This window comes from Acanthochromis polyacanthus, chromosome 10 (genome assembly GCF_021347895.1).
Source record: "Acanthochromis polyacanthus isolate Apoly-LR-REF ecotype Palm Island chromosome 10, KAUST_Apoly_ChrSc, whole genome shotgun sequence".
NCBI classification, from domain to species: domain Eukaryota; kingdom Metazoa; phylum Chordata; class Actinopteri; family Pomacentridae; genus Acanthochromis; species Acanthochromis polyacanthus.
Window position 1 is genome coordinate 27,335,312 of NC_067122.1, and position 23,885 is coordinate 27,359,196.

The 23,885-nt window shown below is 41.1% G+C and overlaps 1 protein-coding gene across 12 annotated transcripts in view; it reads right to left on the reverse strand.

Moving 5' to 3' along the window:
• The window catches only part of LOC110959861 (rho guanine nucleotide exchange factor 9), a 48,348-nt gene that overhangs the window by 12,759 nt on the left and 11,704 nt on the right, over positions 1–23,885 (reverse strand). For 6 of the 12 annotated variants that reach the window (XR_007944595.1, XM_022206861.2, XM_051954388.1 and 3 more), the window contains exons 5-8: positions 4,841–5,020; positions 3,669–3,758; positions 2,382–2,582; positions 168–347 (exon numbers count right to left, since the gene is read on the reverse strand). Coding sequence is in view for 11 of the 12 variants with exons in the window: in XM_022206861.2 (XP_022062553.2) it covers positions 168–347; positions 2,382–2,582; positions 3,669–3,758; positions 4,841–5,020 (651 nt within the window). In the remaining variant the exon portion in view is untranslated. Of the gene's footprint in view, positions 1–167; positions 348–2,381; positions 2,583–3,668; positions 3,759–4,840; positions 5,021–7,965; positions 8,207–9,866; positions 10,603–23,885 lie in introns of those variants that run through there. The other 6 variants (XM_022206866.2, XM_022206865.2, XM_022206863.2 and 3 more) reach the window with 6 other exon arrangements.

The following is a 23,885-nucleotide window of genomic DNA, read 5'->3' on the forward strand; positions in this document are numbered from 1 at the left end:
GTGACTTAATTATCTCCACAGCTTAAATGCTATATCAAGATAACAAGATAATTAAGTTCAAATCTTGTGATAACAGGCCTATCAAAATTATTAGCAATTATGGCTGCTCTTGGCTGGACAGTGTGTATCATTCCTTTTAGTGTGCTGAAAAATAAGAAACTACTCACATGTTCTAAAAAGCAGGGCCCGATTTCAGAGAGGTGCGGTTCCTCTGTGTTGTACTGTTTCTCCAAATCTCTAACAAAACCCATCTGGAAGCGGTAAATGTCCTCGATGTTTCCAAAGATGACCTTCAGCTGGTCATCGTTAAACATGTCCACACGCTTCCTGCACTGGCGCAAGTAGCCCTACAACAACACAGAATTAAAGAACTGCTGTGAGGCTCTCAAAGATGACACTGAAAATCTGAGCAAAAATTTTTGCACACCGAGCACCAGGTCCTGTATTGCACCTAGGCTACTTGTGGTGAGCTAAGAGGACTGAAGCTTTGGCATTTTGTGAAAGGATCTGCTCTATGGTACAGTATGATTCTTTCTGTTGTGAAATGCGCATGCTAATCCTTTTTGTTTGGTGTCTTGAAATCAAGCTCAATCCAAGTATCAAAATGAAAACTCATTTCACATTTTTCCATTTTAGATATGTGACATATTCTTGGTTATCAAATAATTCCTGTTAATGAACTGAAATTACTGATCTTGTATATTTTGCAGTGCATATGAAGACAGGAAACACTTATTGATAACCAAATTAGCAACTAGCACAGCCATTGCAACCATGGAGGATTTTAACACCTCATTTTGACATCAGTTGAGCATTCCTAAGTTCCTAAACCATTTAATGCAACCTCCATAAAGGACAACGTTTGAAGACGCTTATGACAAAGAATAAATCTCCCCTCTGATGGACTTGCTCACATCGACTTCAAAGCGTCACTACACTTCTTGTCTGTTCATGCTCATGCAAATGTGCAAAATGCAGGATGCTTCCATTAGCGAGAAGTGTAAAGGTGAGAAGGTGAAAATTTACGCTTTATTGCAACTATTTTTAAACACTATGCCTCACCTGAAAAACAAACAAAGGGTATACAGGGGATTAAGGAGAGATGATTAGATAAGCAAAAATGTGCACTAGAAACCACCCAAAGTCAAAGTACTGCAAAGGTGCTGTGTATTGTTCTGTATTTTCATATGACCGCTATGACTGCTGGTGACAAACAGCATTTTTGAAGTTTTATCTTTATATTTTTACAGTAATGCTGTAAAACCAGCTAGTGACTGGAGGCTGATGTACAAGCAGTATGTTTTCTTTTTACAATCACTTATCTTATATTCTCATAGTTATTATAGTTCCCATTGAACCCATTTAATGTATAACTGTCTCCTCTTTATTTTGGTTACATGTATCCTGATCCCATGCATCTATGTGACGAAACAAGTTTTTCTTGAGTTTTGTCACATAAATGTACTGACAACAGGCACATTAATAATCAGTACCTTTGTCATACTCACATGTCATGCTCAGATAAAACTGTTTTACAGAAGTAACAGTGGTGCACATTTACAAAATATGTATTCATCTGTACAATCTAGATATGTATAAATATACTGTGGACATAATGTCGGGGAAATCCGGGACCATACTTATAATATACTACACAAAAAAGTCACAATCAATGAAAATCCAACATTTAAAACTGGGTAGGCAGTACTGTCTTGCTGATTATTGGGTAAAAATTCTAAAATACCCTTAAAAGTGGAACAGATTTCTGCATCCCCGCCCCCCCCCGGCTGTTCTCAGGCTTTAGAAAATGCATTTTAGGAAGAAAACTGTTAATATATTCAAATGTTGTGTATTGTATGGATGACATAAGTGTATTCAAATAGATAATAATAATAATAATATGTTCAGATTTTACATTCAGATTGACACAGAGAGTCACGTTTTCAGGTTTTATAAAAGGCTTACCATGCTAAAAATATAACAAACTGCATGTTTTTTGTTTAATTTCATTAGGTGTGAATTCTAGCTTGTCACTTCAGTATGATTCATAATATAATGACAAATTTCTGGACTGCCAGGATAGCTGTGTACAGCTGACATATTGTGGTTTTGTATTTAAAAAAAAGAGCAGTATTTTTGGACTGTTTAGAAATCGAGTGGAAAAAATATGCCTGGAATAAAAGTGTGAATGTGGGAGTGTTACAAATACATATTAGATCCTTGCGTAGCATCAAAAAGGCCGCTTCCTCTCTTGTACACGTTTCAGTTGATTCAGCTTTTTAACCGCTGCGCTACCTGCCCTAATCTCGCCGAACGTATTAAAGCGCTGCAGTTTACTGTATGTGCATGTGTGTTGGTGGACGCGTGCGCATGTTTAGTACCTCACAGATGTCCTTGAGGTGTTTGATGTAGTGTCTCTCTGTGCTCATGATCTCATTGATGACGTTGGCCCTCATCTGGTCTCGGTTTTGGAGGGGTGAGCCCAGACACAGGCAGTCATTGGTTGGATCCAGGTGCCCGTTCTGCACCTCGCTGGTCCCCTCGGCTGGCTCCGCTCCACCGTCCTCCTGATTCACCCACAGCTGAGGACAAATACATTCACACAAACCCACACATGCACTTGAGTAAGAAATGTGCACTCTAAAGTGTTAAGTGTATAAATCTGATGAAAAAAGTATTAGTAAATTAGTAGTAAACAGATTCATATAGAATTATACATAGACGTTAATATCACACTATCTTTGGCGCATAGTACCAGTCACTCTTCAGTATGAAAGCACACACACTCAAACCACATACACAAACACACATCTCACACACACAGAGCTTCATTTAGAGGGTTTCTGGTAGTTTGGACAGCAAGTAAGACTCTTGGTCCAGCATGATAGAGAGGTGAGGAACATACTGCCAAACACTCCAGAGTGCAAAGAAAAAAAAAAGCCTCTTTCTGAGACTGAGGATATTCTAAGGATATTCAATTGCCAACTTCGGCCCTGTGTGTGACTCAAAAAAATCACCCCCCTACACATATGCATGCATATACACTCACACACCACCTCGTGATTTCCTCACACAAGCATGCACTCGCCAACACACACTCACACACGGATCCACATATATAGCGTATTCCACTCTTGCTCATAGAAAGGGCCAAGTGAGCGTGGTTTCAGATGCCCAGCAGCCAACACCTGATGACACACAGTTTGCCAAGAGAACATCAAAGAACCGACGGGTAGAATGCCAAACACAAGATGAGAAATGTAGCGCCACAGACAAGCAGAGTGACGGGTGGTAGAGCACTGACTGCAGACGAGAACTAGTAGCGCAGCGTTAAGACTGAGAAAGAGTCAGAGTCAATAGTAAATAGAGTACTGAGAAAAATGATTCACATTTGAAATAGAAATAACCATGAATGTTAGCAAGAAGAATTATCCCAAAACTAGGCAGATTCGAGAATTTTAGCACAGGCCATTAAGAGGACATTGCACATTATCTTTACTTTTGACTCATCAGTTCTGCCTTTCTATCGACCCCGTTGAGGAATGATGTGAGAACGTCATGGGTACGTTAAATGTTTGGTAATGTCGAGGGTACGTTGCGTGGACAGACTGGAGCGGGGCGGGTGGGCGGGCAGGCTGGATGGGTAGATGAAGCTGGGAAAAACGCACCTTTGACGTGGTGTTTTGGAACCGTGGAGTTGCTATGGGGTTGATATAGAAAACCTGTTTTGTTTGGGGCTGAGGAGGGTGGGGTTCCACCTTGGAGAGAGAGAATGACAGAACAGAAAGATACTTTTTGGTCGACAGTCAGTCAGCCTGTCTGCCCTGCCCTCTCAGGAGTGACTATGGAAGGGTGGACAGGTGGGAATGGCCATGAGAAGTGTCTGGGAGGGAAAGGGGGTGTTCTGTTGTGGGAAGCCTCCACCTACACCAAGGATGCTAATTCTTCCTTCATTAAAACAAAAATCCACTCCAGTCCTGCTCAAAGGTATACAAAAGCACTCTGCTTTATGTGATAATTGGGGACTGATGTAATTTTTTAAAAAAAAGTTAAATTATCTACGCCTCCTTCCTCATTAAGCATTTCAGAATCTATATGCATAAGCGAATATTTTTTAATTTAAAAGTTTCACTCCTGGATACAAGATGTTTCCTACCTTACTGAAAGTTTATTCTCATTATACGTGCTGTTTTCAAGCTGCCACATCACCTATTTCTAAACAGATCAGGATCAGCTTCCAAACTGGTCAAAAATTACAGTCGCAGATGTGTCTTCAACTTTTAGCTCAGAGAAATTCTATGTTTATTGAGGAATTTAAAAGACAAACAGTCAAGGTCCAGTAGGCAACAATAGTGCATTTAAAAGAAATTAGTAGCTAAAGAAGTATGGAATAACATGCAGCAGACATGTGTGTTCATATGTTTTGGTTTTACTTGACCTAAGATAATGGGTAAAATTATATAATCACAATTTTTAAAATGAGGATGTTGTAAATTTAATTGGACTTCAAGGGTAGCAGTTGAAGGAGATGCCAAAATAAAACAGAAGGGCTCATCGGCATCTTTGTTTCGTTGTCCCTGAACACCCGATAAAGGCACTTAGCTAGCTGTTCTCTAATCTCCTGAGTGTTATATATTATTAAAATAAGGCCTTGTTTAACTGGAGCAAAGCATATCTAACGGGTGTGTTTTGTCAATGTGAGTTCGTGTATGTGACAAGACAACTGTGCAAGTGTACCTTCCAATTCGTGCGCATATGTTCATGTGCCTCCATTTTTGTTTGTGTATGGGAGTCTGTTGTGTCTGTGGTCGCTGGCCAGCCATGGCTGTAGCTAACTCACCCGTACAAAGCTGGCAGGGAACCATCCTTCCTCCTCATCAATCTGGCCCCACCACCAGTCCTTGTTGGAGGCGTCCAGAACCTTGATGACGTCACCGGCCTTAAACGCCAACTCCCGGTCCGCCATGGTCACATGGTCCCATACCGCCTCAGCGTTGACGATTGACCCTCCACTTATCAACTGAAGGAACGAGAGAAACACACAGTGTACATCTCATGTTTTATTCTCGTTACATAAAACCAATCTTCGGGAGACACCACTGAGACAAAAATGAACATCAGACACTGATCAATACAGTAAACAACCACATCATCTGAAATCAAATGTGAAGCTGACTGTAATACAGTAATATGCCTCATTTTGGCCTCCGTTTGTGTGAATCCTTGTTGTTAAACCCACTCAGATTACTAATGGATGCAAATACACACCCTCAAAGCCAGAGCCCAGTGGCAGCTTAGGGATTGCATTGCAAATAGAACAACACAATAGCCAGCACAGACCACAGTACAACACAACAAAATACAAAAACACAAAAAGGCAGGGCCATTAGTGGAGAAACAACACACAGCGCTCAGAAGCACAGCACCAGTCTCCGCACAGGGACGGTAATTGGCCCATTATGACATTAGAATAATTACATGTGTTAATGTAATATAAATGCTGAGGAGTAAACAAATGTGAAGGGATAATCTCCTTTCCTTCATGCTGTCACCGGGGTTGTTATTTTATCTGCAGCACACTCTTCCATGAAACATGGAAGGATGACTCATCAAATCTTTTCTATTGATTTCAAAATCATGAATAAATAATGTGGACATTATGAGACGCTGAAAATAAATGTTGAAAATGTACAACTGCGCGCATGTACACGAGCAGAGTACGCATCAGCTGAGTACAGCCAGAGCATGGCATCCAGTCAGGTGATCAGTATTCCTTAGGGGATCTGGAGAGGCTAAAGGTTGTTCTCATTAAAGGACAAGAGAAGGGAGACAATGTTCTTGAGAGAGACCAGAGTCTGACATCATCAATCTACAGCCTCACCATCCATTACTCTGACGACTGAGCTTTGTTGCCTCGAGAAGTGCATACCCATGCATACGTGTGGCCACACTTTCAACTTTGTATGCATTGAACCGGTGTATGCATCTGTGGCACAGTTCCAACTGTTTGTTCCAATTGTTCTCTCCACAGTAGTGTTCATCAGCATTCTCCAGTCCAGAGCTAACCATGCATCCAGTCCCTGGGGCTGTGGGCAGAGCAGCGCTAACCAAGCCTGACAGGCTCTAGGTAAGGAATTATCAAAGGTCTGGAGACAGGGATGGATACAAAATTAGTTCCTTACTTGTATTAATGCATTTGCATAATCAAATCAAGCCCCTGTTATTTTCTAAATTAAGCTAATTGTCTTTTTTTCCCCCTTTAATCATTTAACATTATTTTTTCTCTTACAAGATCCACTTCATCATTCTGACACAAAAATGCTATTCTACCTTCTTGCTGATGCGGTGTGTTTGCAAGAATTACCAGGAGAAACTGCAGATTGTGTGTGCATTTGTTTGTATCCCTTCAAACCCCCATGAGGATCTAAGCACTCTCAGACTCAGCAGCTAGGTTGGCCCTTCAACCTGTAGAAAAGCCCACTCCCCTGATGGCTTACTGAGACAGCTATAGGGGACATAAGCCAATCAGGGCAGAGAAGTGAGCTCAGGGAGGGACGTCCACGCCTGGAAGGGAAAGTACAGCTGTCGTCATGGTGACAGATGAGGATGCTTCACTGGTATTGACAAAGATGACGGGGATGAGGCAAGGACACTTCAGGATGCACCTGAATATTCCCAAATTGAGAGTAGCCACACACAAAGGGTGACCACTGAGTAACTGCAATATCACTCTGCATTAACACCATTTTACACTGACATGATCATCTCCACATCAATGTAAAATGCACATCTATATAGCACAGGCTAGACAGGCTTCACATGAAAGATGTCATTGAGCACATCTATTCAATTAGGCATCACTTTGGACCCGGGAGCCGGGGTAACAATAGCTGTAGCCTCCACTACAGGAAGAGAGGAGGATTACTGCAAAAACATGTGTCAGGCTGCCATGGAAACAGGACCGATGAATAGTGCTCAAAAACATTAAAAAATCATTGTTGATTCAGGAAAAGGAATTTGATTTAAATCACCTGCACACAAAGCAGGAATAACTAGCGGAAGTTAAATCAGTTCTACTTGATCGTCAGTATCTGATACTAGGACCTCTGCCTGAAACGGCACCGTAGAGCAGATGAGCCTTGGCACTGAGGTCAGTCTTGCTTCTTGCCCTTCCGCCCCCTCCATCCTCCCTCCAGCTCCACTCCATTTTCAGCCCCATTCACTACAAGCACAATCTCTCCAGTCCCCATCAATCTGCTGTAATACAGGCAACAGACAGAAAGAGCAAAGCAGGGAGAGACAGAGATCCATTCACAGCCAATGTTCCTCCCTTCTCAGTTCTCTCCTTCCCCTCATCCCTCCATCTCCCTAATGAGATCAGCACTGCCCTCTCCAATATATTGCATCCTTTTTTCCCTCTACATGTCTGAATAAATTAAAAGCATTACATAATCAATCTTCCCCGATTCTGCCTTAGCACAGCCTCATACCTAGCTTGATCAACTGGCATACAGTAAAGACACAGACACAAACACAGGCAGGTCTTGCTCATCATACTCATTACCTGTGTGTCTAGCAGCTGTAATGACCTATGTCATCGTTATGGTTACACTGCAGTTACAACATCAAAGATCAGAGGGCTAAGCAGCCCGCAAAACCTGTATTTGGGTCAATGCAAATGAATGCAGAGAAATCTACCCTATACAGAGACATATGTGACAAAGCTTTCTGTTTCATGTTGAAGCACAGACATGGAGCCTGACAAGGGGATATGTTACAATAAAAAGCAGACTGGCTTGCTCATATCATCTTTGCAGCGCAACACATCAGCATTCACTGCACTGGCAGATCCACTGCATTCCAACATCCTCCTCTGTCTCTAGCCATAGCACAGCTGCACCAAAGCACCTATAGCATCCCTGAGCAAACACACACTCACGCACACATGCCGTTAGCCAGCCTTACCATGTTTGTGACATGTAACTGTTCAGAGAGTGTATGCATGGAGAAGTCCGGTTCATACAATCATGATAATTGAATCCCTTTTGGCAGCAGTCGAAGTGATGGTCCTCCGCAAGAGCTGAGCTGAAATGTCAAGTAACAAGGTGCCGTATTCCAGAAAGAGGCTTCTCTTTCCGACGCACTGAGTGAGTCTCGCGGTCCGTCCTCCCTGTGTCTGCCAACCCTGTTATGTAATACACTTATACCCTGAGTCTGGGAGCCAATCAAAGATGCTCTGCCTAAAACTGGTGAGAAATACACACACACCCTCACACACACACACACACACACACACACACACACACACACACACACACACACACACACACACACACACACACACTGTTGTCTCGCTCGCACACACCATCTGCACATTGACACTTCTGACTGCACAGCATTTAACAGAACTCTATTAGAAGGCACCTGCCTTGGAGGAATTACAAATGTGTGAACACTTGGGATGTGTGCAGGACTCCCGATTCAAAGAGGAACAACGGATAACATCCACTGGAGAACTACCTCTCACACGCTGCTTAGCATGTTCACACGTGAACACACATCTGTAAGTAGCACAGTCGTATCGTTGTAAGCCGCACGAGCCACAACCACTGCAGTGTGCATTTCCATCCTGTGACATTATGACGGTCTATATGTTGACAGTCCTATGGGGTCTCTGCTCGGGGACGATGTTTATGCACTGAACCACAGTGATGAAAACACCAACCCACATGCCATGGCATGTGATGGAGGTATCTGTGTTCATAATACATGGCTGCCAAACATTTCTCTGTACACCTACAGTACAGCATTTGCCACTTAACTGCATACACACAGAAAACACTGCACTTAACCTTGAGTGTATGAGAGCACATACAGTATTTTAAAAAAAAAGCCCTTGCCAGCCTACCGTCCCTATTAATAGGACTGTCATGGACGGCTCTGGGATAGGCTTTTAGCATATCTATTTCTGACATTCATTCAACATTCATGACACCTGCCTCCAATCCTTTATTAGACTGCCACTGCTTTTGGAAGAAAGGGGCTCTTTTTCATCATCTCAGCCTGACTAATCTTTTCACTTGGAAGACATTTCATATGAAAAAAATATCCAGATACAATTACATATTTTATAAGTCACTATTTAGTGACCTGGTGCAATAATATATGGTCTTCGGAAACAGGTGCCACACTGACCTTTTTTCCTTCTTTTTGCAAACAGGAGAAATGTGGATTTTGGGGGGGCAATGAAATGGGAGCTGAGTTTAGCTGAATCTAAAATGGGGGAAACCTGAAGTGATGGAGGCCTTCTTTTATTAGGCCTAAGCCTGCCTGCTGTTGGTTACTGTTCAGCTGAGATTACAATGGTGCTCCAGAGTTTCTGAGCAGCAGCACAAAGCTCTCACTTGCACTGCTATTTGCTCCAAATATCACATTAACTTCTGTGGAGAGATCACTGTACAGCTATTAGCTGCCATATTGTGGATGTGGCTACACTAGATCACAATAGAAAAACAAGTCCTGACGCAGCAGTAGGCTGTGGTTTAGGAGGAACACACCATCAGATTATTTTTTCATTAAAAAAATCCAGTCATTACAGAATAAAAATGCACCAATGCGCATAATCCACAGAATACAACATGGAGGAGAGGGAGAGATCGACGTGGGGGACACGTTTAGGCTGTATGCGGGGAATATGAATTTCCAGTCACCACAGAAAAGGGGGGAAGGAGCACCACAGATCTGTATCCGCACAACTACGACCACCACCAGACAACACTAGCTATCACAAACGGTGAGAGGACACAAGACATAACGAAGGACTGGGGAGGTGGGTGGGGGGGAAACAGAAATACATTATGTTGTACCAACGTCATTCATTTCAACGCGTAGCCGTGATGGAGCGCTGGGTGTCCCCGCTCTCGACCAACGCGCACCGCCTTTCTCTCCTCTGCTGTTTGAAAGCGTGGTGCGCTGCGGACAGGGCCCCAAGCGCAGATCCATTAACGAGTACCGAGGATGAACATCAACAGCACGTTCACAAGCACCAGAACCGCGATCACCGTAAACACCGCGCACGTCTGGACATCCAAGGCCATGGCGCAGCGCTGCGGGCCGATGCTGAGATGCGCTCTCAGTTAACGGGCGGTATTCAGCTCCCCCGTCTAGACACGTAGCCTCAAAGCGACCAAGAAATCCACCATTACAGTTAGGCGAGAAATTAAAGGGAAAAAAAGCAAAAAAGAAAAAAGATGCCCCTACGTCTCTTCACACTATGCGATGTAATTCATAAAGGCACGGGAAGAGATGCATCATCCTCACCATCATCATCGTCATCAGTCTGCACCGCGATTTCTCCCCGCTAGTCAACACCTGCCGGTGTTTCGCCTCTTCCCTTAAACCAACCAGGCCAATTGATTTTCAAAGCAAACAAGAGAGAGGCTGTGCAGCGGGGCTGTTCGCAGCTGCCGAGCTGCCCTCCGGTGAGTGGGGACCAGGATGATCGGCTGTGGAGCCCGAGAGGCGGTCCTGTGTTAACGATCAGCGCTCTGCTGCGAGACTACCGGCATCAGCCATTACCTACAGTCGGGGGAGGGGCACCACCAGCCCCTCCGACCACAGAGACCAGAATCATAACCTCATTCATCTCCCACCCTGTCTAAAAATATCGTGCTGGTGCCGTGGTGATTTATCATTTATCATTAACAGCCCGCGATGAAGGAGGATAAATGTCAACATAATGGATGCATGTTCCTCAAAGTGATCACCGTTTTATAATTTCATCGGCACAATGTCAGCCTTCTATGCCAATTTATCGGTAGTAAAGCATTAATCAGATACACTATGTCCAGATGATATGATAGTAAACAAAATTAACACATTGGTGCACCAAGACAAACATCACTGATGCAAGGAGCATCACTTAAAGGTCCCAACATCCAAAGATTTCTCAATATGATCAAAGAATATAAATATTTCATTTAGTCCTGTTTTAGTGGATAAACTCCAGATCATTGCATTTCCCACAAATGATCAGTTTCTACCTGCAGTTGTAAAACCAACTCAAGTTCCCAACAATCTTGCCAGAATTTATCTAATGTGCATCTACTGTAGAGGGAGTCCTGAGACTTTAGGTGTAGTAGACTCAACTTATCAGCTGTAAACATTGGGGCTGCATTGATCAGGTGATCAGACGATTGTTCATCAAACTAAAACAGCTGACAGCTCAATTAATTCGTTTTATTGGAATGGGTTTTTAAGGGGGAAAGTCCAAATTCTCGGATTGCAGTGTCTGAAATGTGATTATTTTAAGTTTTTTTTGCTACTTACATTAAACTAAATATTTTTAGGATGTGGACATCTTGGGTTTTGGGAAACAATGACTGATATTCTTCTCCAATTTCTGGCATTTCATAGATCAAATGACTGATTGATTAATCAGGAAAAAAATATCAGTAATCACTAGTTGCAGCCCTACTGAAAAACCTAAAATTCTTAAAATAATGTTTATTCACAGTAAAAATTTTCAAGACAAAAAGAAAGTGATACATGGGCAAGCTCACAGGTTCATTTCTACTGTCTGCAGGCTCGAGTTTGCTCCAACATTTGCTACTGTAGTCCAAAAAATAAAGGGAAGTATTAATACAAAGAAAAAGAGGTAGTTCATTGCAAAAAAGGCTTAAATGCTCTTTCTCCGATTGTGGTACTGTCAAGACTGAAGGAGTAAATAAAGGTGACATCACCTTTGCAGTCAGAGGCAGAGCCAAAGGGGGGATCTGGGTGGCCACAGACACTGCAGACTACCAATTGTGCAGCCTGCTCAAGGCTTCTCACCTGCTCATATAACTGCAGTCACAACAAGTCGATTTTCCAGAAGGACTTCTTTGTTCCCATTTAGATGCATTTTAACAGCACAATCACCCTCTGTTCAACCACATACAACCAAATAGCTCTGATTAATCTGAAAATGTTTACTGAGACTGTAGGAATGAAACACACAGCTCTGGAAATGTGTGGTACAAAATCCTGTTATATTATTTATGACATTGAGTCTTTTTTGTAATATTCTACTGTTTTATTTTAAGATTTATCCTTTTTATAATGTCTAATTGTTATTGCACAGCCTTGTGAATACCCACATTGCATTTCACTGCACATACTGTATGAGCATGACAACTATCTTTAATCTTGAGCCCAACAAAACAAACAAACAAATACACAAACAAACAAAAAAAAAACAGTTTGGCCCGCAGAAAAAATGCTGAACAAAAATAGGGAGACACTATGCCACTCCAGTGTGAGTAATGATCTGAGCCTGGCCAACCCTATAAAACTTCTGGCTCCACCACCGATTGTGATTAAAATTTCAGCATTTCTATTAATAATTAAATACACAGTTGAAGTGTTGCTCTTTAAATGGAATGGCATTTTTAAAAGTAAGGAATGCCTCCAGAAATGTTGCATTACACATAGAAATGTGCCAAGAAAAAACAGGTTTAAAATGCTGAAAGTGACAACGCCAAGACCAAGATACAATCCGTATATAAAGTATACCCTTTGGGTGCCCATAACTGATCTTATTTTTTATTTTTGTCTTTTTGCAACAAGGATTCCAGCTGGTTTGCTGGAGTTGCCCACTCTCATTACTGCTGTTGAAATGCCCTTGAGCAACCCAGTTAACCTCAGTCAGCACTAGAGGAGCTGTTCAGTGGCCAACACGTCCAGCTGTGGCTGTAGTGGCAAACTCTAAGCATAAATTTGTGTAACTGTATGAGTGTGCAGCAGGACATGACCTGAAGTAGTGCAGGCAAACCTGCTCTAAATAAATAAAAGCACAGAAAGGCTGGTTGAAAGGTGAAATGGCTCCAAAATGTCAACTAGAGTTGAAGTTAGTCATCTCAACTGAATAAAAACTACACTAAACATATAAACTCTAATTTGTGTAACAAGTTTCACAAAAAATATTTTTGAACAGTATTTTCAAGCTCACAACAAATGTGCTTTTAGGCAGTGAACCCAATGTAATTTTAAAGGTCAAACATGAGCTGTGTGACATTATTCTTCCATGGAATAATGTTTTTTTATGTAGTAGTAGTAAGACCTGGATTTGCAGGTTGTTGTGAATAGTTTGAGCAATTACAGAGGAAAGAGCCTTCAGTCATTTTAAAATCATGCTGATTACAACAGATTTTAACGACAACTCAGCTTCAAGTATCAAAACGTCAGCAGGAACTTCCCACATCACTCCTGCAGCTGTTTGTTCATGCACAACATGTTCCAAACTGTCACATTTACACCAAAAATCTGGTGGTAAACAGGCTGCAGTTACTGCTAGCTTAATTGGCTTTTTAAATTCAATGCCAACACAAACAAGTGCAGTTGTGGGTTGATGTCTTTTTGGCAAAAGTCTGACAGTTTGGAACACACCAAGATACCAAGCATATTGATGTCGATGGATTACGCTTTGGGGGTGTTCAGAGAAGTTGCTGTGGATGCTTTGACACTTACTATTGGAATCATCTGCTCTGAATTCATGCAGGCCACAGCCGACGCCAAAACGAGCAAGAGACAAACACTTCTGAGGCAACTTTCAAACCAAAAGGTGGAGAGTGTTTTAATGTTCAGATCATTGTTTTTCTGTGAGCTGTTCCTTTAAGGTTCAGTGTTGTGAGTGACAGGACAAAAAAGGCCCTGTTCCCATCTGATGGACACGGCTGCCATTGGCATGCACATCATCACTTTGGCCTTCGTGTTTGTGGAGATACTCAAGATGACTATTTCTTACACACAAGCACATTCAGGCCTGCAGTCCTTGTCTTAGTGTCTCAGTCTCTTATTTTTGGCAGATTATGAAGAGAGCACAATGTGATCATGAATGAATTCATGCAGGAGAATCACTACAATTCAGTCCTTGTACTATTAAAACCAGCCACCACCTAGTCAGCCATCCAGACTCTCTACAAACTACACTCTGCCTTCACTCTCAGCTGAGAGCTTTGGGATGGATCAAAAGACCTCAGAATAAGTTTCAAAGAATAACACCAAAGGAGTGCAATATATCAGTATTTTTAAAGCCATAAATAATTTCCAGGGCACTTTCTGCACATACATGCTGATAAAAGCAATGGCTCCTGAAAGCCAGGCTTTCAGTGAAGCAGAGAGCAGTACGAGGCATCACAGCTAAGATATGACAACCGTCCTCAAACAAGCTTTTTTTTTCTGCTTGGTGCTTGTGTGTGTGCATGTGTGTGTGAAACACAGAGTGAGCAGATTACATAAGCCTGCCCTACCTCTGTGGGCTCCCTCTCCAATCTCCCTGACATTTAGACAACAAAGGTCACATCTGAAAGTCTAAATCTGCACAGACACCAATGCTAATATACTCATACATATACAGAAAAGAGGGAGAGATGGTATAAATATCTTCCACCAGCAGAGAATCACATGTTAAATAAGACTGAACTAAGACGTACTCATTGTACATTAGAAACAGAACAACCAGAGATGCTGCTAAATTGTAAGACCAACATTATTGTCATTATTATAGGAGTTTGACGCTACTGACAGTTAATCTTAAAATATGACAATTTTTAAGGCAGCAACCTTAATGACTATCTTTGAACCTTGTCAAAGATATACAGAATACTTTAACCTGTAGCCTAATCTAACAAATCAAACATTACTAACATTACAAATCAAAACCTTAAAAATTCTTCTGTATTCTCAATGAGAATTGAATGAGATAAAAAATAAATACTTACATAATTACGAAGCTAACTTTGCTTCATGGCTGTGTATCCCTTTTACTGCCAGGCCTGATACACTGTCTACTGCTGCAGCCACTACACCAAACTGACAGTCAATTTCATGACCTCACACTTCACCCTCTCATATGAAAATGACACAGAACACTTTCCACTGAAGCAGCTGCTAACTCCCCACTTGACTGGGACATGTTTTCCCTGTGAGACAACTCCTTCGGTGCAAATCGGGTACCATGGTCCAATTAGGCCAAAGGGAGAAGATAATTTGCAAATAAAAGTGGCCGACCTCATGTCACCACAGTGGACTCTCTCCAGACCTCAAGTGTGCCTCAGTATCCTGTTAATCAGTGGTACAAACACATGTGAATACAAGGCAGCTTCCTTGAACAAGTTTGGTGTAACGCTGCCAAAAAAAGCATGATGCCATTATATTGGTCAGCCAGTATTATCGGTCAATCACAGATAAATTGGTATCAACGTAAATTTTGCCTGATATCTGCCAATATGAAAACTACACACGTGGACAAAATTGTTGGTACCCCTCAGTTAAAGAAGGAAAAACCCACAATTCTCACTGAAATCACTTGAAACTCACAAAAGTAACAATAAATAAAAATTTATTGAAAATGAAATAATCAAAATCAGCCATCACTTTTGAATTGTTGATTAACATAATTATTTAAAAAAACAAACTAATGAAATAGGGCTGGACAAAAATGATGGAACCCATAACTTAATATTTTGTTGCACAACCTTTTGAGGCAATCACTGCAATTAAACGATTTCTGTATTTGTCAATGAGCGTTCTGCAGCTGTCAACAGGTATTTTGGCCCACTCCTCATGAGCAAACAGCTCCAGTTGTCTCAGGTTTGATGGGTGTCTTCTCCAAATGGCATGTTTCAGCTCCTTCCACATATGTTCAATGGGATTCAGATCTGGGCTCATAGAAGGCCACTTTAGAATAGTCCAACGCTTTTCTCTCAGCCATTCTTGGGTGTTTTTGGCTGTGTGTTTTGGATCATTGTCCTATTGGAAGACCCATGACCTGCGACTGAGACCAAGCTTTCTGACACTAGGCAGCACATTTCTCTCCAGAATGCCTTGATAGTCTTCAGATTTCATCGTACCTTGCACACTTTCAAGACACCCTGTGCCAGATGCAGCAAAGCAGCCCCAAAACATTACTGAGCCTCCTCCATGTTTCACCGTAGGGACAGTGTTCTTTTCTTCGTATGCTTGGTTTTTGAGTCTATGAACATAGAGTTGATGTGCCTTACCAAAAAGCTCCAGTTTGGTCTCATCTGTCCAAAGGACATTCTCCCAGAAGCTTTGTGGCTTGTCAACATGCATTTTTGCAAATTCCAGTCTCGCTTTTTTATGAGTTTTTTTCAGCAGTGGTGTCCTCCTTGGTCGTCTCCCATGAAGTCCACTTTGGCTCAAACAACGACGAATGGTGCGATCTGACACTGATGTACCTTGGCCTTGGAGTTCACCTTTAATTTCTTTGGAGGTTGCTCTGGGCTCTTTGGATACAATTCCAACGATCCGTCTCTTCAATTTGTCATCAATTTTCCTCTTGCGGCCACGTCCAGGGAGGTTGGCTACTGTCCCGTGGGTCTTGAACTTCTGAATAATATGAGCCACTGTTGTCACAGGAACTTCAAGCTGTTTAGAGATGGTCTTATAGCCTTTACCTTTAAGATGTTTGTCTATAATTTTTTTTTCGGATGTCCTGGGACAATTCTCTCCTTCGCTTTCTGTTGTCCATGTTCAGTGTGGTACACACCTTTTCACCAAACAGCAGGGTGACTACTTGTCTCCCTTTAAATAGGCAGACTGACTGATTATGAGTTTGGAAACACCTGTGATGTCAATTAAATGACACACCTGAGTTAATCATGTCACTCTGGTCAAATAGTTTTCAATCTTTTATAGAGGTACCATCATTTTTGTCCAGGCCTGTTTCATTAGTTTGTTTTTTTAAATAATTATGTTAATCAACAATTCAAAAGTAATGGCTGTTTTTGATTATTTAATTTTCAATAAATTTTTATTTATTGTTACTTTTGTGAGTTTCAAGTGATTTCAGTGAGAATTGTGGGTTTTTCCTTCTTTAACTGAGGGGTACCAACAATTTTGTCCACGTGTGTATATGAAAACCTTTCTGTTTTTTTTTTTACACAGAAAATAATGCAGAAAAATGGTTGGGGTAATTTACAAATGGTGTCATCATATAATCTGTCCAGCAGGACAGGTCTGACTCCATTGTTTACGGCACTCTCAGCACATGTAGTAGAGTATGTATCTCAAAGTCAAATGTGTCCTCACAGTAAGTTGTTAAACAGTTTGTGAAATACATTGCTGGAAAGCTAATGAAGACAATCCCAATATTTTTCCTCTTCAATGCATCTCGAACATACGATCTGTACATGTACAGATGGGGGACAAGTTAAAGGAAAAACCTGAACCCTTGACTCTTATAGCAAGTTGATCCTGTGGTTCTGGTCTACTACTCGATTTTATGGTGCGATTTGGGTCCACTCGTCCCCTTAGAGGTAAAAGATCACAGCAAAACAAAGTTGTTCTAAGTGATCGCCTTTATCCTGTGATCAAACGATTCTACGCTGATGGTAATGGTGTATACAGTAATGACAAAGCCCCTGTCCACAGCACACAAGGGCTCACTGAATGGTTTGAAGAGTATGAAAATGATGTGAATCATACGTTGTACCCTTCACAGTCACCAGATCTCAACCCAACTGAGCACCTACGGGAGATTTTGGACTGATGTGTCAGACAGAGCTCTCTATCACCATCATCAAAGTAGCAAATAGGGGTATATGTGTTGGAGGATTACTGTTCCGTCCCTTTAGAAGACTTTCACAGATTTCCAAATCAATGCCAAGGTTACTGAAAGCTGTTTTGGTGGCACATAGCAGACCAGCACCTTACTAAAATACTATATGTTGGTTTTCCTCTAATTTGTCACCCTTTTGTGTATGTAAATACACAGTAGAAGAATAATGGCCCAATAATTTATAACATAATTTTTAACCATTGGCATCAACCCCAAAAATCCAGTATTGGTCAAGCTCTTGATGTAAATGCCCTATTGCCTCAGAGCACTAATCCCCAATTTGTGTATCAGAGGGAAATATCTACTAATAATAGTAGTAATATCCTGGTAGGATACAGGCAGGAAGCTGCTCAGCTACTCTAGGCAGCAGTCATTTGCGACAATGCCTAATAACATCTATGCCACACTGACACCGACAAGCACTTCTCACCTTGAGACTAAAGACAGTAAAAATATTCAAGATCCGTCCTATTTTTTTAAGCATTAGTTTAATTTGAACACCAGTAAGAACAGCATGTATCACACTCTCTAAGTTTAATTCATTAAATATCTCGTCTCTGTCTGCAGACTTTCTTTGAAATTCTGCATATGCAGTGAGTACTGCCGGACATCCATTCATTATATGGTCAAACTGTGTAGAAACATAATGAACAGGCTGAAGTCTACATGGTGTCTATTTAAAAAGAGCATTGTTCATTTACTGGTCAGAGATCAGCTCTTTGAGATCATCTACTCTGAGTTCAGCACTAACCTATGTACTTCTCTTTGGCTAACGAGCTATGTCTTTATAAAAATCTTTCCCTGAATAAGAATATAAATTTCCATCCTAGCAAATGATTCTGTTTGTGGTCAGTAGGTATTTAGCTAATGGGAGGCAAAGCCCACCACACCCATTTCCCCTCCAGTCTGCTCCAATTCTTTTCTTCCCCTCCCATCCCCACGACAACCACACTGACTTCCTGCTTCCTCCCAGGCCCTCCAGCCACAAAGCGCCCTAAAAATAAATTGCTGGACTTTTCCTGAACACAGTTTTGTCACCATTGTTCAGACATCAGCTGTTTATTCGTTCAGCTCAATTTGGCTTTTAGTGTAAAGTCAAGTCAGTGGGTCAGAGCATAAAAAGATTTGGTAAAGAGAGTAAGATAGATGACACGGAGGAGGGAGGTCATGCCAAGTGGGGTGGAGAAATCAGGGTTAAATACACCAGGAGCGATATCACAACATTCCTAGACCTAATGGCTGGAGGACAAATATTCCTGCGCATGCATGGTTAGCTGTGGGGCCAGCAGAAATGAATTTAATGATAAATCAGCACATTATGTGTGCGTTCTGGAGACTGTAGAAGAAGATGAATCTGCCCTGTGACTGTGTTCTCTGTGTCAGCCTCTAGTGAGAGTGCACAACATTGTGCAGTTCTAGCAGAACTGAAAACAGAAAGTCTCTGAATAAACGCTGCTACACACGTGGACAAAATTGTTGGTACCCCTCAGTTAAAGAAGGAAAAACCCACAATTCTCACTGAAATCACTTGGAACTCACAAAAGTAACAATAAATAAAAATTTATTGAAAATTAAATAATCAAAATCAGCCATCACTTTTGAATTGTTGATTAACATAATTATTTTAAAAAAACAAACTAATGAAATAGGGCTGGACAAAAATGATGGTACCCATAACTTAATATTTTGTTGCACAACCTTTTGAGGCAATCACTGCAATTAAACGATTTCTGTATTTGTCAATGAGCGTTCTGCAGCTGTCAACAGGTATTTTGGCCCACTCCTCATGAGCAAACAGCTCCAGTTGTCTCAGGTTTGATGGGTGTCTTCTCCAAATGGCATGTTTCAGCTCCTTCCACATATGTTCAATGGGATTCAGATCTGGGCTCATAGAAGGCCACTTTAGAATAGGCAAACGCTTTTCTCTCAGCCATTCTTGGGTGTTTTTGGCTGTGTGTTTTGGATCGTTGTCCTGTTGGAAGACCCATGACCTGCGACTGAGACCAAGCTTTCTGACACTAGGCAGCACATTTCTCTCCAGAATGCCTTGATAGTCTTCAGATTTCATCGTACCTTGCACACTTTCAAGACACCCTGTGCCAGATGCAGCAAAGCAGCCCCAAAACATTACTGAGCCTCCTCCATGTTTCACCGTAGGGACAGTGTTCTTTTCTTCGTATGCTTGGTTTTTGAGTCTATGAACATAGAGTTGATGTGCCTTACCAAAAAGCTCCAGTTTGGTCTCATCTGTCCAAAGGACATTCTCCCAGAAGCTTTGTGGCTTGTCAACATGCATTTTTGCAAATTCCAGTCTCGCTTCTTTATGAGTTTTTTTCAGCAGTGGTGTCCTCCTTGGTCGTCTCCCATGAAGTCCACTTTGGCTCAAACAACGACGAATGGTGCGATCTGACACTGATGTACCTTGGCCTTGGAGTTCACCTTTAATTTCTTTGGAGGTTGCTCTGGGCTCTTTGGATACAATTCCAACGATCCGTCTCTTCAATTTGTCATCAATTTTCCTCTTGCGGCCACGTCCAGGGAGGTTGGCTACTGTCCCGTGGGTCTTGAACTTCTGAATAATATGAGCCACTGTTGTCACAGGAACTTCAAGCTGTTTAGAGATGGTCTTATAGCCTTTACCTTTAAGATGTTTGTCTATAATTTTTTTTCGGATGTCCTGGGACAATTCTCTCCTTCGCTTTCTGTTGTCCATGTTCAGTGTGGTACACACCTTTTCACCAAACAGCAGGGTGACTACTTGTCTCCCTTTAAATAGGCAGACTGACTGATTATGAGTTTGGAAACACCTGTGATGTCAATTAAATGACACACCTGAGTTAATCATGTCACTCTGGTCAAATAGTTTTCAATCTTTTATAGAGGTACCATCATTTTTGTCCAGGCCTGTTTCATTAGTTTGTTTTTTTAAATAATTATGTTAATCAACAATTCTAAAGTAATGGCTGTTTTTGATTATTTAATTTTCAATAAAATTTTATTTATTGTTACTTTTGTGAGTTTCAAGTGATTTCAGTGAGAATTGTGGGTTTTTCCTTCTTTAACTGAGGGGTACCAACAATTTTGTCCACGTGTGTAGATCCTCGGTTACTTAGGGTTTCCTGTGAAAAAAAAAACATAAATAAATTAATTAATTAAAACAAATCTGTAAAGGAGATACTTCAATACATGTGTATTCCACACCTCTATGATGGAAACTTGCTATGCAACTTTATGGCATTATTAAATGAAAGCATACAATACAAGAACTGTAACTCAACACTCTGATCCTGTACTTCTATTAAAAATCCTAATCAGATTGGAAGCACGTAGGCAAACTGTCACCGTTTGCTGTGAGCTCAGAAGTGTTTGACAGGTTGACGTTTTATATTTATTCCACTGACGTGAGTGGTATCAATTTTTTAATCTCTCAAAAAAGCAAATAAGTATATTTCCCCAAATATGAAAGTACTTTAAGAAGATCACACTAGATTTTTTTTACATTATTAGTTGCTATTATAATACGATGAAAAAGATGCAACTAAACTGTCAGATTGTATTGTGCTTTGTTTATACTTTTACTGTATGCCTTTAAACTGCAAATTTCTTTGAGTTAACTCTCTTAGTCCCTGAATAATGTGCTACTTTATTTGCTTTTGACTCTTCTACATCTCAAGAGCAGAAGCTGCATTAAGCCACTGGTTTAAAATTCATGTAAAATTCTCCATAGAGGCAAAACAATGCTTCTCCAAAAATACACTGGTACAAGCTCCCCGTACACAGCACCGTGGCTTTTCACAAACTGAAACAAACAGGAAGCATCAAGGAACACTGCTGAAAACATAGTCCCTCATTTTATTTACATTTCTGTTCAGCATCAGTGCCAGTGTGTGCTTAAATAAAACCCACAGATTGCTCATTTGAGAACCCAGCTGCAGCATGAAGGATAAAGTCAAATGACTTACGCTAGGATTTGGTTGGTTGCCTAAACCAGCGCTGCTTTACTATGCTGCTTCTCTGCTAGTTGTGAGTGCACTGAGCATGCTCGCTGGTGTCACCATTCATCAGAGCACTGTCTGCCACCTGCGGCCCAAAGCACGGGGGAAGAACAGAGAGTAGTGCCTTCCTAGTCTCCCTGAGTTTTCTGACTGCTGCATTTGCATGCGATGTTTGCTGGGTGTTTGTACTATGTCCCTCCATGAGTAAAATATTCTATATTTAGTTTTCTGCTGTAACATTTCTGGTGAGGCTACTCAGACAACCCGAGAGACAGCGGCTGGCGATGAAGAACCCACTCACCCACTGTAATCAACTGTCATGCCGACTACAGTAGATGCCACAGATGCGCAACTCGCTATAAATGGGAGGGGGATGGTTACAACAACTCCACCTGTCCTCTGAGATGAAGTGATTTTGCATTCTCACTGCTTCCACTCCACAAGAGTTCAAAAGGAGAATAGCAGATTGAAATGCAAAACTCTGCAGTGAAACCATATTTGGGTGAAGCTTGTTTAGTATTCTGTGTTTCTCAGCACCCTACTTTTTTTGATAGGTCAGTTCCTGCCATCAAAGGCTTCGTCGACTCCACCTGATAGTGTGCCGTCCTGTAAAACACTCACTAACAAGCTTGTCATCTAAAATATAAGATTGCACACAGAAAAACTGGCATGCCTGCATACTTACGCACACATACACACGCACATACACACACAGCAGGCCGCAAGAAGCAGGTGTTTTCACATGCCTGGAGGGAACAACGGATGAGGGGAGCGGGAGCAATGTGAGCGAGCACATAAAGAACAGTGGGGGAGAGAAAACCTGATCTGAGGAGAGGAGAAAACAGAGATGGAAGTGATGGAGGGAGGGATGACGAGCTCTGAGGTCAGGAAGAAAGGGAGATGGGGAATGAGGAAGAAGAACAAGGAGCAAGGCGGTTGCATAATAGGTATATGTGATAGAGGGTTTTTCTCTGATGCCTCATGTGGTGTAGCAGGAAGCCAGGGAGGTCAGAGGCAGAAAAGTTAAGCTAAATAATGTATACAAGAAGTGGCAGCTGCCAGGAAAATACAGGCCATCCTTCACAGAGGCCTGCAGGACACATTCTAACTAGCAGAATACTGTAAAGGCAGTTAGCTTATGTCTCATTATTTCAGGGCAGAACAAAGGAACCAGAGTTGGAGCTATGTGTTCTATTCAGATTACATATTCTCAATTGAGCGGTTACCAAAAGTTATTCAGATCAGAGCAGTTGTCTTGAAATGTACAAAGACGAAGCGCTAAACTAAAACCCCTCAAACACTAATAAAAACACAAAACCTACTGCCCTCTTGATGATCTATTGTTTGTACAACACTTGTTCTGAGCTCATAAAAATGTCGAAAATAACTGTAATTATAGTACACATTAAACATGAGTGTGCTTACTATTTTGACCCCAGAATTAAAAAGTTACTTAAATAGAAACTAAATGGGTAAAAAGTATTATAATATAACATGCTTTGTTATAACAAAAGTTCATACACTGCATATAATGTGATTTCAAAGAGTTCATTGCAATTATGACGCATAGTAAAAGCCAGACGTTAAAGAATTTTCTCTTTGACTTCATATTTTAGAGTAAAATGATCAACTTTTTGTTTATCATTATCCAATTTATGAACTGTTACCAGTTACGTTATTCAAGTAAATAATTCAGGAAAACTTCAGCATCCCCAGCTTAGGACAGAACTATTTAGTGTTTTTGTTTAGGCGAAAGTTAAGTTCATGCACTTTAGAAATTATCACTTCACTGCAAGCATACATTAAGAATACAAACTTAAGATCTTAAGCACTTTCCACGTGCTACTAAACAACAGGACTGAGCCTTACAACTTTCTCTTTACAATCTTTTCTTCTTACAACAGGATGTACTGCAGAGAGGTAAGGAGTAATAAGATAATAAGATGTATTTCTATACGATTTTAGACAATTATTATACGGTATTCATAGTACAATAAGTACTATATATATATATATATATATATATATATATATATATATATATAGGTGAAGTTAAAGTTGTTCAAAAAAAGCACAAAGAAAAGAAGGGTAACAGTGAACATGAGTAGTAGAATGATTTCATTCATATAAATTACACACTTTGCCTGTGAAAAGAAAACTGAAACATTTTTGCCTATAGGGTTTCTACTTTAATACGATACGATGCTGTCAGATAAGAAGGGATCATCATGATACAAACCAAAAGGTGACTCTGTTGACTTAAGACCAAG